This window comes from Lontra canadensis, unplaced genomic scaffold (assembly GCF_010015895.1).
Source record: "Lontra canadensis isolate GAN:19392208 unplaced genomic scaffold, GSC_riverotter_1.0 scaffold3, whole genome shotgun sequence".
NCBI lineage: Eukaryota > Metazoa > Chordata > Mammalia > Carnivora > Mustelidae > Lontra > Lontra canadensis.
The window spans coordinates 45,386,118-45,400,820 of record NW_022630997.1 but is presented as its reverse complement, the minus strand read 5'-3'; the positions used below and the strand labels follow the sequence as shown (position 1 = coordinate 45,400,820).

The 14,703-nt window shown below is 53.6% G+C and overlaps 1 protein-coding gene across 12 annotated transcripts in view; it reads left to right on the top strand.

Annotated features, from left to right (window-relative positions):
- The window catches only part of COL13A1 (collagen type XIII alpha 1 chain), a 140,542-nt gene that overhangs the window by 49,877 nt on the left and 75,962 nt on the right, over positions 1-14,703 (top strand). For all 12 annotated transcript variants that reach the window (XM_032841367.1, XM_032841380.1, XM_032841414.1 and 9 more), the window contains exon 4: positions 12,129-12,155. In XM_032841367.1, coding sequence (XP_032697258.1) covers positions 12,129-12,155 — 27 coding nt within the window. The remainder of the gene's footprint in view (positions 1-12,128; positions 12,156-14,703) is intronic.

Here is a 14,703-nt window from a genome sequence, read left to right as displayed (position 1 = left end):
GTGAGTACTCAGGACCTATTAGTGTTGATGGCAATGCTGAGGTAGAAGATTCGGGATGCCAGCCCCTACTGTGTCATCAATAAATGTGACTTGAAAATAAAAAAGCCCTTCCCCAGGAGGTAGAGGCCTGTGTCTAAAGATAGGACTCCAAAGCCTCTGGTCTGGCCCGGGCCTCTGAGGGAGAATGTCCTGTGTGGGTCTGACCCAGGCCGCAACCCCTGGCTGGCTGCCCCCACCTCTCTCCTTCCAGCAGTTGCCCCATGGGGCCCTGCCCACGGGGCAGTGACGTGTGAGCTGCCCCAAGCAGGGCCTTCCACAGGAACATTGGATACGGGCGGCCAGATCCGGCGTCAGGAAGAAGGACCAGGGTCAGAGGTGTGGTCCTCCTGCAGGGACCGATGTGACAGCCCAGGGAAGAAAGGAAAGCCTGGCTTGGGGGCTGGGAGTGGCAGTGGAGGGTCTCGTGAGGACCACTTGTCCCTAGGGGTGCAGTCCCTGTCAGTCAGCTCCAGTCTGCAGGTGGGAGCTGCCCAGAGGGCTGGAGCCAGAGGAGAGGCTGGATGGCTGGGCAGTCCCCAAGAGGCGGTGGGCAGCATGTCCCCCACCCGTGTCATGGTTCTCCTCCCATAAGTGCTCCCAGCACTAACTCCCTTTCAGGGTTTTTTTTTTTGGTGGCTCAAATGAGGAAAGGTGAAACAAAATCCTCGAGAAGGCAAAATCCAGCCACCAGGCACCCCAGGCAGGAGCGCCCTGGGGAGTGGGCACCCAGGTGGCTGAGGGCCCTGGGTAGAGGAGAGAGCAAGACCCACAGCAAATCTGGCCCAGATGACACTCAGGGTCTGGGGCTGAGCCAGGGGTCATGTGGGGGTCCTGGGCTCATTCGGGGGTCTGGGAGGTCCCAGCTGGATGGAGAAGCTGGCCGGAAGCTCAGGCTCAGGGACAGAGTGTCGGGGTGGGGGTCACTTGGGGTGGGGAGGCATCTCCTGAGCTGGAAAAGAAGCGTCCAAGAATAGCGATAGTGGGTGATTTTCACCCTGTCTGGCATAGCTGGCCACTGTGCTGGCATTAAACGGATGTTCACAGTAAGAAACATGTGCAGTGAGCATGGTGGGAACTCAGCTCAAGTGTGCCAAGACACACTTCTTCACCGTCCTAATCCTGCACCCAGCGCTGCCCTCAAGCCCCGGCCTCCGCTGAGGGTGGGCAGGCTAGACCGGGCTAACTCAGACACATCCTGCCCACCACTTAGCCTTCCAGGCCCCCTGCTCCCAGGGCTGCTATGGCTAAGGGCACATGGGCGGCTGGTGGCCATCCCTGGTCTGAACTGTTATCCATCCTGCCTGGGGTTGGGCAGGTCCCCACACGCCTTCTCCTCCCTGCCTATAGGAGCCCTCCCAGCACCCTCCAGCTACTTCCCGGGGCCTGAGGACTGCTGCCCCTGGGGATAGAGCCTATGGGGGTCTGGGGTGGAGGCAACTACAGTTCTTTCTTGGGAAACAGATCCCCCATCCCTTGGTGTCTTCATCTGTGGGCTTTCCCCCTTGGCCTTCTCAACCCTCACCCCTTCTTAGCTGGGCCTGGGGTGGGCTCCTATGTAGAACTAGGGCTATCTGGAGAATGGTGGAAACCCGAGGAAACTGGGGGTCACATTAGGAAGGAGACGGGGAGAAGAAGCACTGGAGAGGCAGCCGACAGAGAGTCTGTGACCCAGACACCCGTCTGGGTCCCCAAGTGCCAGGCAAGGCATGGATCCTGTTCCCGTCCCTCTACCCTCTGCCTGTCCCCAGGCACTCAGCGAAGAAGATGAATCCCTGAAAAGGGACAGACTCCAGATTGGAGGGAAGGGTTTGCCAAGGGCAGAATGTTCCAGAAACCCCTGGAGCTGGCCTGAGGCCCCTCCAGGGATGAAGGCCACCTCTGTGGTGTCTGCAGGAACTTAAGACTCCATCTCTGCTGTGCCCTAAGGTTAGACTAGCTCACCCAATAAGTCAGAAAAGGACCCTCATGCTTTTCCTACTTGCTTCCCTGTGTCTCGGCCCCCAAGTAGCTCTAGTTCCAAGATGACTAATAGGTTCCATCTCACTTGCCATTTCCTGCTGATTTATAGTGGCTGTGTTGGAAAGAATGATGAAGCCTTGTCAAGTCTCATTGGGGAAAGACTAGCTGTGATTGATTAGCAATGTCTGCAATGAGTGCAGAAGGAGAGCATGTGGTGTGTGTGATTTTAACTGCTGCCCACTCCTCTCAGGACCTGTTACTCTCCACCAGCCACACTGGAAAGGTCTGTGGATGTCTTACGGCCAAGAGACATCATCATGGGACAGATCTAAGCTGCACTGTGCTGGGAAATGATTAACAGATGGCTCTTGGCAGGGGGTGGGGCAGGGCTACTTTGTAGCTTTTGCCAATTTCTGTGGTGTGAATACTCTCATAATGGCCAATTTCCAGCCGCCAATGCAGAGTCACTGAATATGGAGCTGGAAAGAGATTGCGTACAGTCAGCTCTCTTAAGACTATAAGATGAGCTGGCTTCTGGCACACCACTGTCTGAGTAGTTGTGTATTTTTTCTCAGAAATGTAAAACCCCCTCCCCCCCTTCAGCGCTCTGCCAATGGTAGGCTACTCTGGGAAGAGCACTAGACTAGGATTCAGGATCACTTACCCGCCATGAACCATAGGCAAGTATGTCCCTTCCGAGCTCATTGTCCTCATCTGTAAAATGGGAGTTGGGTTGTGGTGAAGCTCAATGAATATTCTGTCGGTCATAAAGCTGGATTTGTCAGGCACGCTCCCAGAGCATCACGTCTAGGGGGCCTGCCCAGAAATCGGCCTTGGCCCTCCCTTGAAAGCCAGTGTTCCTGCCGTGGGGCTGGAAGGGAGAAGGGCTTCTTCTTCTCTTGGATGTCAACCTCAAAAGACCGAGGCTGCCTGGGAGCTCCTTCAGTTTCCCTTAACAGGCCATCACGCTTGTCACTGATGAGTTTCTTAAGATTTTTTTTTGTTTTTTTGTTTTTAAAATTTTATTTATTTATTTGACAGACAGAGATCACAAGCAGGCAGAGAGGCAGGCAGAGAGAGAGGAAGGGAAGCGGGGCTCAATCCCAGGACCCTGGGATCATGACCTGAGCCGAAGGCAGAGGCTTTAACCCACTGAGCCACCCAGGCGTCCCTCTTAAGATTGTTTTTGAAGCTACTTGTGTTTCTGTCCTTTATCATTCCTTAAGTCAGAAGTGGTTCCATGTACTTCCCATGCATGCACATTCTTCAAGCTTCAGGGAGCCCACAGTCCTGGAAGGCTGGGCCACGCTGCGTTCACACCACCGTGGCATCAGGCAGATCTGGGTTCAAGTGCCAGCTCGGGCATGCATGAGCTGTGGACCGTGAACATATGTCTTAAACTTTTCCTGGGCCATAGCATAATAATAATGAATAATAATAATAATAAGGCTACTTCACTGGGTTGTTGGGTGGATGGAGTGACATAAAATACCTAAGGTTCTTTGCATCGTGCCAGGCACAGAATAAATGCTCAATACAAGAATTATTATTTGTCCTAACAAGGTCTTGAGTGGAGGTAGAACAGGCCAACCTATAGAAGAATGGGATCCCCAAAGTTGGCGAACTACAAGGTTGAGTGAAGACTGGGGCTTCAATGTAGGGACCCAGGACTGGAGGTGCACAGGGAACTCCCAGGAAGGACTGGTCCTATTAATCTGGGGCAGGGTTTCTCACCCTCATCAGGGTGAACATTTGGGGTCACCTCATTTTTTTTGTAAGAAGCTGCCTGTGCTTCTTGGGACATTCAGCAGTGTCCCTGATCTCTACCTACCAGAAACTGGAAGAAGCCTCCCTGTTGTAATAAAGGAGAAGTTTTCTAGAGATTGCCAACGAACTATCCCCTGGAGTGCAAAATTGCCTCCGCTTGAGAAACCCGGCTCCAGCAGACACAGTGACCAGTGCTGTTGGTCTCCCCAGCTCCAAGGAGAGCCTGGAAGCAAAGTATTTGTCCTGGCAGAATGGGTGGGTCAGCACGTGGCAGAGGCAAGCGGCAGGTGGTCAGCTGTGGGCGGCTGGCAGCAGGCAGCAGGAGGCGTGGGTCGAGGTAGGACCCCAGCTGCCAGGAGCCCTGCTGTCAAGAAGGGTCAGATCGTGGCTCATATGACGTGGAACCTGGGCACACCCTGTGGCTCTCTGCTTCCCCCTCCAGGACCAGGAGAGGATCCAGGGTCTTGGCGGAGCCAAACCCTCAGAGGAGAGGGAAGATCCTTAACCTGTCCCCATTAGAAGCATATGAGGTTGAAGGCCAGGCCTCCCCTCCCATCCCTCATGACTTTCATGACCTCTAGCTCGAGAGCACAGGCTTCTGGGTAAGAGAGACCCGGTTCAAGTCCAGGCTGTGCTGTGTGGAAATTCAGAGTAAAAAAAACCACACACACACACACAAAAGCCAGACACCACCACTTAAGACAAGGAGATGACCTTAGGCTGGTCGCTTAGCCTCTAAGCCTCAGGTTCCTCGTGTATGTCGTGAGGATGCCAGTGGCTGCCTCACATAGCTGTTGTAAGCATTAAGTGTGTATTCTAAGGACTGTGCTCAGCAGGACACATGGCACATAGTAGGCACTCAGTAAATGTTGTTGATTGAATGGATACGTCCTCCTGCAGCAAACCTGTCTCCCTAAATCCTTTTGTTCATTTCAGTTCTCTTCTCTGGAATGTCTCCAGCTTTCTAAGTAGGAGACTACTGCCTTATCAAGGGGAGGAAGTGAATTATTTATCTCTGTATCACTAGAGCTTAGCCTGGGGCCTGGTAGGTATTAGGTGCTTAAATAATAAAGTTTTGCTTCCTCGAAGGGCAACGACTGTGCCTTATCCCTCTCCACATAGCCACAGTCCGGCACAGTGAATGACACATGGCAGGCAATCATCAAATGTTTGTTGAATGAGTGAATGAATGAATGAACATACAAAAAATGGTTGAAGAAAGGCACAACCCAGAACACTACCTCGGGATTCTTCTTAGAAGCCCATTCCTACATATCCATTTAAGAGGAATGTTGCTGTTTACCTGAAGGAGGTCAGCCAGACCCTGGAGAGGATAGTGGCGTCCTCACTGAGGTAGGAGGTGACAGATATCAGGCAGAACCTCTGCTGTGGACCCTGCCCTGGGGGCCTCACTGCAGATGCTCTGCTCATCCCCAGGGCACTGCCACAGTTGGTCAGGCCCAGGGGTGGAGTCAGGTGTCTTCCTTCTCCCTCTGGCTATGGCAGTGTGGGCGTGGGCTTGTTAGGAAGACCCAGGGCTTGGGGAGTCAGGAGCCCCGGGTTCTGCTCCTATCCCTATGCCTACCCACACAGTGACTGTGTATCACTCTCCAGGCTCTGTCACTCTCCGTACAATTGGGACTTGGTATTGCCTTGTTGTGAGCCCATCCTTCGGTGTCTGGTGGTGGGATAGGTCAGTTAGCAGCCACATTACTGAGGATGGCCAAGTGGTCACACGGGAGACCCAGCTGTACCATCAAGGCCCTGGTGGATTTCACAAGCCATCTTCCAGCCACTGGGCATGGGAATACAGCATTAGGTGACGTCCAGTGCTGGAGGGGGACAGGGCAGCAGTTAGATTTTCCAAGGGCCTGACGATTTTCCAGGGGAACACTTAAAGTCTGGGTAGGGGGTGTGGTGGCCTGGAGGAGACTGACACAGCCAAATTATAACCAAGAGATGGGAGGATCTAGAGAGAGAAGACAGGTTGGAAAACTGGGCATGCAGGCAAGAAAGAAGTGTGGAGAGGGGGCAGATCTGTGAGCAGCTTGAGGGTAGGTGTGGAGAGAGGCACTGTAGTGAAGGGCCTAGGGACCGTAGCTCAGATTTTCTGTGCCTTGGCGTCTTCATCTGCAAAGTGGGTATATAACAGAGCCTTTCCCCAAATGCGAAACACATCGAATCATGCCGAGCATCTAATAAGGACCATGGATGATAGAAAAACCCTTGAAATCTTCAGTAGAAGTTCTCTTCTGCCCGCTCTGGGGTGGACCCAACAAAGAGCTCTCTTGGGAGCCGGCTAAGTGCCAGAGTCCTGGGTCAGCGGCCTGGCTGCCTCCAGCATACACACACACAGCAGTGGGGGCTAACAGCAGGCTGGGCCATCGCCGAAGCAAGGCTCTGTCACCAGAGATTCCTCCAGAGCCTGCGGTCCTGGCAGCTGGGGTCCCAGCAGGCGCGGACGGTGCAGGACGCCTGCTCTCCATGTGGCTCAACCATCCCAAACGCGCCGTGCACTGAACTTTGTCACCAGCCTGCTTCCCACGAGGACGCTTCCCGTAGCCAGGAGGTCCGGACTTTCTGGTCTTGCTGGCCCCTCCAGCAAGCTGCGCTCAGGGGATATTTTCGGATTCTGGGTGACACCGCCTTGCCCTTCCACCTAATAGGTCCCAGATGCTCCCCTCCTCCCACCATCTCCCTCCCTCTGGCTGTTCTGCAACCATGCCGGGCTGCCCCGGGCCTCTCCACCCAGTCACTACTCCTCTTGACTTATTATTTTCGTAAATTTAAAACATTTTGTTCCCCCTTAACGTGACAGCTTGACAGGGGCCAGCATGAAAGAGGCTTTTTCCTCCTGGCCGGACAGGAGAAGCAGGCAGATGGAGGCAGAGAGAAGGAGGCCGGCTTGGGGAATTCGAGGGGGGAACAGAAGGAGCCTTTCTTGGCCGAGCATGAAAGAAACAACAGGAGTAGCAGCTGTGTTAACGTAGCCAGGTCCCTAGGGGCCCCCCTGGCAGACACACCAGGCAGGCCCAGCTGGGAATCCCACTGGCCCTGGGGGTTTCATGACTCACGTTGGGGCCGAAATGCTGAAATGCCTTCAGTTCACTGTCCGGCAGCTGCTCCCTCTTCTCCACCTTCCCTCCGCACCCATCCTCCTGCCCCCTTCCTGGAACATGGGAATTTGTGATTCTTGGCTGTCAGGGGAAATGAGATGGGGCTAATGCTGAAGGCTTCCAGGGGACGGGGGATGGGGGCAGGGTGGACAGAAGCAGGAGAGAAGAAAGAGAGAGGCACAGAGGGAGGGGACCACTAGGCACAGGAGGCTGGGGAGGAGGAGGGAGTGGGCAGCAGACCCGGGAGGGTAGAAACAAACGCCCGACTCACGGTTTAACAGAAACCAGGACAGGCCAGATAGACCTGAGGCGGGGAAGCCAGTGAGGAATGTTCACCCGAGCTGCTTGCTTCCTGCTCATTCTCCGGGCACTTGACAGAAGCATGGAGAGGACAGCAAGCAAGCTAGTCACCCTCGTCTCCTGAGGTTCTGTCACACCCTCGATGGTTTGCAATGTTGCCTCGGTGTCCAGGGCCCTGCATTCTGCAAAGCAACCGTGTCCCCGGGTTGGGGCGGGGCCCCAAGGAGCCCATCCTCTGGGGTGGGAAGTTAGGGCCCGGCTGGGGCCCAGACCTCTGGATTTCTCATCCAATAATGAAAATATGGAGATGAAATAAAGGGGGAGAGATTATACTGGGGAAGGCGGGCCAGGAAAATACAAACGTCGCAGACCAGATGGAAAGCCCCAGCCAAAGGCTTTTTGGACGCTGCTTCTGAGGCTGTTCTGCCTGTCCTCCCAGCAGTGACACTGACCCTGGCATTTTCTCTGTCTCTTTCAGGCCCTCCTGTAAGTAACTCCAGCCGCATTCCAGCCTTGCTCATCTGAAAGGCCTCGCTCCCTGCTGGTAACCGGGCCCTGGGAGGGGGCACTGACAGCTGGGCCCACCGTCTTCCAGGGGAGCCCCTGTACCGTCCGCATGCACAGGAGTCTGTGGGGTCCCTCCGGGATGCTGACTCGGGGATGGAGGCCTCCATTTCGCCACTGCCCCTCTCCAGGGCCAGACAATGGCTGCCCCCAGGCCCAGCGGGTCCCAATTTCAATCTGAAAGGCAGGCTTGCCCCATTGTTAGGCCACTCCTTGGTCCCCAGAGGAAGCAAATGGACTCAAAGAAGCTCCAGGTATGAGAAAGAAGAAAGATAATCTGTACTCAGCCCTGGTCCTGAGAGGTCTCCTGGCCTTTCAGGAATCAGGTCAGCTCATGGCTCTGCGTGGACTGCTTCCTAGGACCTGCTGTGCACGCTGGCTTGTATATGGGCCACTCCCTTCTGGCCAGCTTAGGTGGTTAGCAGGTGGTCGTTGCTGGTGGTGGTGGTATTTTGATGGGACAGATCAGTTTCAGTGGGCAGACAGTGCGAGACAGCACAGATCACTGCGGGTCTGGCTCCTTCCCCTGGCGTCACCCTAAGGCCCAGGGCGGGGCCAGGAGCCCAGTTGCTTCCAGAGAACCTGAGAAGAGCCCAAGGAGACTGTCTCCCTGAAGTAATGGATCCAGAGAATAGGAGCATGTCTTCTTTGAGGACTGCATTTGATACCCCAACAAAAGGCCCAGAGGTTTCCGGTGGAGCTGAGGATTGGAGCTGAAAGGGAGGAGACCCCACCCCAGATCTTTGTCAAGTTTCCTGGCCTTGCTCAGAGCCGCCCATGCGTGGTCGGTCCCCTCTCCCTCTGTCCTTCAAGAACAGCCAGCCCTGTTTGTCGTCAGACCATTATTTACTATCCCGTCTGGTCCTGAAAAGGCACGCTGAGCCCACACCGCCCATCCTGCCCAGCTCTCTGACTGCCGGCTTACGGAGAGAGGAAAATTGTGTCAGTCCCCGCAAGCCGGGGCGTGATTCATCACGGCGTGTTGTAGATGTCAGATCTCAATTCCTGTCATCAATCTTCCAAAATAAACTCTGCCATAGGAAATTTCAACAGACCACCTGCTGGAAATGGGCTGCTTTCCCCCTTCTTTCTTGACAAAGCCCAAAAGAGTCCTCAGTTCCCCACTCCTGGAAGCTCCCCCAGAATACCCCACCCCCACCACTCCCCACCCCCACCCCACCACCCCCCGCAACCAGGCTGGGGCCAACCTGCCAGCATCAGGTCAGCTCGAGGTCCCTGCCTTGCCAGGAATGTAGCTTTCTGAGAACATCAGCGAGCCTCACCCCCAGACAGCTCCCAGCCAGAGAAGGTGCTGCTGGCCCCAGGGGCTATGCAATGGGGAAGGATATGGGTGTCCCTCAGTGTCCCTGTCTGCCTGGCCACCACCTGAACTGGGAGCAAGGGGCAGGAGCCCAGGTAGCTTCCCGACACGGCCTCTGGGTGTGATCTGCGCCTTCACCCTATCCTGGTTGAAGTCACAAGGAGGAAATGGGAAGCTGGCCAGGGTGGGGGTCACCTCCTAGCCCTGTTCTATCTGCTTCATATCATGCTGTTGGAGGGAAGGAAGAATGCTGTTGAGGAGGCAGCTGTTGAGGAATAGAGAGATGGCAGCTGGTGGCAGTGCCTGTCGCCACCCTCTGAGTGTCTCTTGGGAGAGCCCCTCCTGGCGTAACTCTGTACTCCAGTTGGAAGACCCAGGTCCCCAAGGGCAGGGGATGGCCACTGCCTAGAGAACACAATCAAGGAGGATGGATTTAAGTAGCCACAGGAATCATTTAGACGGTAGAAAAACCGTGGGCCCCACCTCCCGGTGCACCACCTCGTGCCCATGGCAGACATTGCTAATCAATCAGGAGGCTTCTTAACATAATGCTTTGCTCAGTCACTCCCAATCCACTGGAGTCGGCACATTGGAACTGACACCTGCAGGCCAGGCCTGCTATAGATTTCAGAGAACTTCTTAGTGGGAGCTGTGAGGCTGAAACAGACGCTAGTGGGAAGTAGGGAGGTCTCTTTCCCTGGAGGAATACAGGGAAATGTGTGATGTCCAGCTGCCACCCTGGCTGAAGGTGGTCCTTGCTGAAATCCTAGCTGGCATTTACGATGTGTCAGGCACTGTTGTGCTTGCATAGTGATTGCAAGCGTGGGCTGTGCAGCCAGACTGCCTGCATCTGAATCCTGGCTCTGCCACTTCGAGCTAGGCCCTATGTCACCTAGGGCAAGTTGCTTTACCTTTCTGTGCCTCAGTTTCCTCATCTGTAAAATGGGGTTAGTCATAGCATCTGCCTCTTCCAGGAGTTGTGAGGAATATATATGTATCGATATGTGTGTGTATGCATGTATATAGGCCTATATACACACAAGTGTGTGTTAGAACGTATTTCCAGTTACAATATACTAACTCATTTAAATCCTAGATGATCCACAAAGATTCTGGTAAGCCTTTTAATTTTAAGGAGGGAATGATTATTCTGAAGGATTTTATTAATTCATTTATTATTTCATCTATTTCTACCCACCTTATTCTAAAAAAAATATTCTGGGGTGATTTACAAATGAGATATGGAAACAATGGAGGAGGGTGGAGAGCAGAGGCAGGAAAGCAAAGGGATCCAGAGCTGATGACATGACAACATCCTATGCAAAACAAGCCACTGACTGGGCTCCGAGCTTCCTGGTGGCCAGAGCAAAGAGGAAAGCAGAGTTGTTCAAGTCAGGCTGTAGGAAGTTAGGAGCATCCTTGGCATTTGAGTGAAACACAGATGTTCCTGATACTGACACCAGAGAGAAGTCCCTCCCATGTGCAGATGAGGTAGGACGAGTAGGTGGTGGGTACACAGGAGCAGTAGTAACCTGTCCCTTTGGTCCTTTTTCAGGGTAGACCCACTGTGTGGGGTTGGAAACCTTCAGTAGGCCTGTTCCCTTCCCTGGGATGTGAAGGAGGTGGCTGGCCTATGTCTGGACCACTCCCTGGTAGCATCAGGACCTGGCAGTGTAAAAGTGGCAGGAAGTGGGTACTGGCTCCGTGCTAAAGCTCTTTGTTAAAGAGGCTATTTGGTGCCTGAGCTGTCTTCCTGGGGGCCTAGGAGAAAAGGAGGCTGAATTCCCAGGGCCAGAGTATCCGCCCTCAAGTTCATTCATTCACAAATAGGAACAAAGAACCGACCAAGAGCTCAGCACTCTGCAGGCACCGGAGACACCTTCATGAACAACACAGAAAAAATCCCTGCCTCGGGAGCTTATGTTTTAGTGCCGAGGGGGCAATATCAAGCAGAGTGGAGAGATGGGACATGTCCTATGCCCGTGAGAGCCATTCCCCAGCAACCCCCAAGGACTCCCTGGCAGGGCCTGACCTCAGTTCTCTGTGGGCCAAGCACTGCACCACCTCCTCCGGGATGCCCTCAGGAACAAGGGTCAGAGGGGGTGACTGATTCCTGGTGCTTCCCGGGTCTGCCTGAGCAGCCCAACATCACATGCACTTACCTTCCAGGGAGCACCCCAGGGCCCATGCTTGGTCCTGCCTTGGCTTCGCAGGAAGAGCAGGATGTCTGGAAGGAGAGAAACCACATCTGGTAGCAAAGACTCCACAGGGAGAAACCAAGGCTAGCTGCACATGCCTCCTGCCAGGGCTCTTCTCCAGTAACCGTAATAGCTAGCATTTATTTAGCACTTGCTGTATGCCAGCCGTTTTGTGGCCACCCCCTTGTAGCAGATCCATCTGAAAGTTGAGGGCTGGAACTAATAAGCCCCGAGTCTCTTGGGATTTGCTTGGTTCCTGAGTCACTGCTCTGCCTGTTGGTCCGGTGATAATTATTTAGCTCTGAGACACATTTTGTGGAAGGTCTTCCTCTTTCCAGTGGGATTTCAGATCCATTACATTGAGCCTTTAGTCTGTGCCCAGGATTGGGCTGGGCAGGAGTACTAGGGTAATGGGGGAAGGGCTGAAAGGCACTGCATGGTCAGGGAAGACAGATTTCTGGAGCCACACGGGGCCAGTAAAGGGTGGTAGGATACCACCCTGGCCGAGACAGAAAGGCTTAAAGAGAAGAGGTGTCAGTAAGACCCACAGCCCTAATGATCCTTGAATCATGATGGGCAGAGACACGAGAGGGGACATTCTTGTCTTTCTTTTGCTTGCACCTTCCCTGGGTCTGACATGGAGGAGACCCCCATTAACTGCTTTTCTGAATGAATGAATGAATGAATGCTAAAACTGAAAGGAAGCTTAGTGATCAAGGTCCTGCCTTCATTTTGTTCATAAAATAACAGAGGCTTCTAGAGCACAAGGGACTTCAGGCCACACAGCTGATTGGACAATGTGGAATGCTCAAGTCTTACTACCTTGACCTTCATAAACCCCGTTCTTTCCTCCCTTTATTTCAGGGTCCCGCTGGAAGACCTGGCATCCCGGTAAGCAGCTTTCATTTCTTCCTTCCTTTGTATCTCTCTCTTCTGCTCTCCTCACACCAAAGGGCTGGCTAGGCTTGATGGCTGCTTTCCTTCAAGTGTGTCTGGGTGAGAGGGCTCTCTCCAGCACCTCTAACCTACAGCCAAGGGTGAAGCTCCTGGGTAGCCCTCCCGGGGCCCCAGGCAGGCATATGACCAAATGCGGGCCCTTCTGAGGCTGGATGGACTTGACCTCTAGACTGAAGGCCCTCTAATGGGGGCTGGAAGGGGAGGCAGCCCACTGGCCTTAAGGGCTATCCTCCTGCATACAGGCATAGCTTAAGACCACTGCCCCTCTTTTGTCCTATGACCTCCAGTAAAAGGAGACTCAAAAACTTTGTTATTCCCCCGGTTACCATTTCTGAATGCTAGATAGGCTGAGCCAAGTAACCGTGGGGATTTTGGATTCAAAGTAGAAGTAATACTGACAGCCAACCCTTACTGAGACCCTCGTCCAGGCCAGGTACTCTGCCCTCACTCTTCATGTCTTTGATTTGTTCGACAACTCAGTGAAATGGCCATTAAAATTCATACCCATTTTATAGATGAGGATACTGAGACTCAGAGAGGTAGAATACCTTGTCTAACTGTCCAAGCTTCAGTTGAGACCTGTGGGAGCCATGTTGTCACACACATTTCATACCTCTGTTTCCTGCAATGCATGCCTGATGTTTGAGAAGTGTTTTAAGTCTTCAGAGACATGGCTCTGTGGGATGTAGCCTGGGGCATAGATGCCTTGAGTGCTGGATACCACGGTCCCTGGGATGGCTTGGGGAGTCGGACAAGATGCAGTAGGCAGCCAGAGGGCAGAGACGAGCTGCCCTCCCTGCGCTGAGGGCCGCATCCATTGGCTTCCAGATCCTTCTGTGCATCCCAGTTTCTCTTCTTTTCAACATGAATCACACTGTAACTCCTTGACTAATCTAGCAGCTTCTAGAATTCATGTCCAACAGTGACTTTCTTAATGAAATGCATGTGGGAGGGTGCTTAGCTTTGAAATTGGAAACTCTCCCAGTAAGCACCAAGTCCCGGAGCAAAGGAGGACGGGCAATTTGGTCCCATGAAATCCAAAGAGGGGAAAAATCAGATGACTGGGGAGAACGTGGGCAGACTTTGTTTTTTCTGACAACGTCCACCTTTAAAAAGCATTTGGGGGCAATTCACTGAGCCGGGGCTGCCGCGCAGAGTTCCCAGTCTCTGGCCCTTCCATGCCTGTCCCTAACCAGAGCATTTTATGGCTAGGACTGCAAAGAACATTAGTTTTTAAAAAAGAGATGGACAAAAAGCAAAACACACATCCTGCAATATCATTCAAAAGCTCCAGAGTGAGTGGGCCGTGGGGGAGTCACAGCCAGCACGAGGCAGGCCTGGTGTCCTCAGCAGGAAGGGCGGACGGCCGATCCCCGGGTCCTCGTCCCCCTTGTGCTTCCACGTGGGGGAACCTGGGAGGGACCCGCGAAAAAGACCTGCTGCTGCCCGCCCCTTATGAAATGCAAAAAGGATGAAGTACAAACACCTTGCACATTTCACTTGCCCACAGCTGTGCTGGGCTCAAGGCGTGTAGACCTCGCTTATGCAACATGGCCCAGGTGCCAAGCCCTGGGAGAAGACCTTCCAGGGGCATCATCTCCTGCCATCCTCCCAGCAGCCCCTTGAGAGAGACACAAGCGCTCAGGGAGGTACAGAAGCAGAACCAGTCTTCTCACCAACGCTGCTCCCCTGCCACTCTTGGGCGAAGGGTAAATGATTTACTAGAGACACCACGGACCTGTGTGCCTAAGACCCTAATTTCAGAGTGCTTGCTGTTCTCGGGTATACCCACATACATGCTGAGATGCTAAACTGTCCCTCAAGGTGTGTTGTCTCAGTGGGGGAGTCAGCAGACGCAGAATTGCCCAGAAGCACCCATACCCTTCAGGGAAACTGACAAGCCCAGCTCTCTCCTGCCTAGGAAGCCGTGACAAACACCATCTGATTTTTGGCCCCCATTACTTTATGTCCTTCTAGACTCCTAGCAAACCCCAGGCCCCACCCCAGATTTTTATGATGTCTGCACACTTATGATTGCAAAAAAATGTTTTCTACCAAAAGGGAGAGGAACAAAACTTACTAAGCAGATTTCCAGAGTGAGAAGAGGTGACCCCTGGCTATGAAACGAAGTAGGTCCCTCCAAGCAGCTGAAACTTGGGGTGTGGCTCTATCCACATGGCTCACTGCCCTTCTGGTTGGTGCCAGGGGTGGCCGAGAGGAGGACAGGGAGAAGGACTCTGTCGCAGCCTTCTCGGACAGAGGGCCTGGGGACACGGCCCTGCTCCTCAGCTCTGGCCAAATAGACCACTCCCCTGTCACATGGGGCAGCACAACCACTCACCCCCCTCTGTGCCTTGGAGTTGAGCGGGACAAAGATATAGCACATCCTGCCCATAGCCAGACTAGACTGTGACAGCAGAAGTGTAAAAGAGGAAGGGCCTTGGACTAATCAGGAAACACATAGGGAAACGGAGGCTCAGGC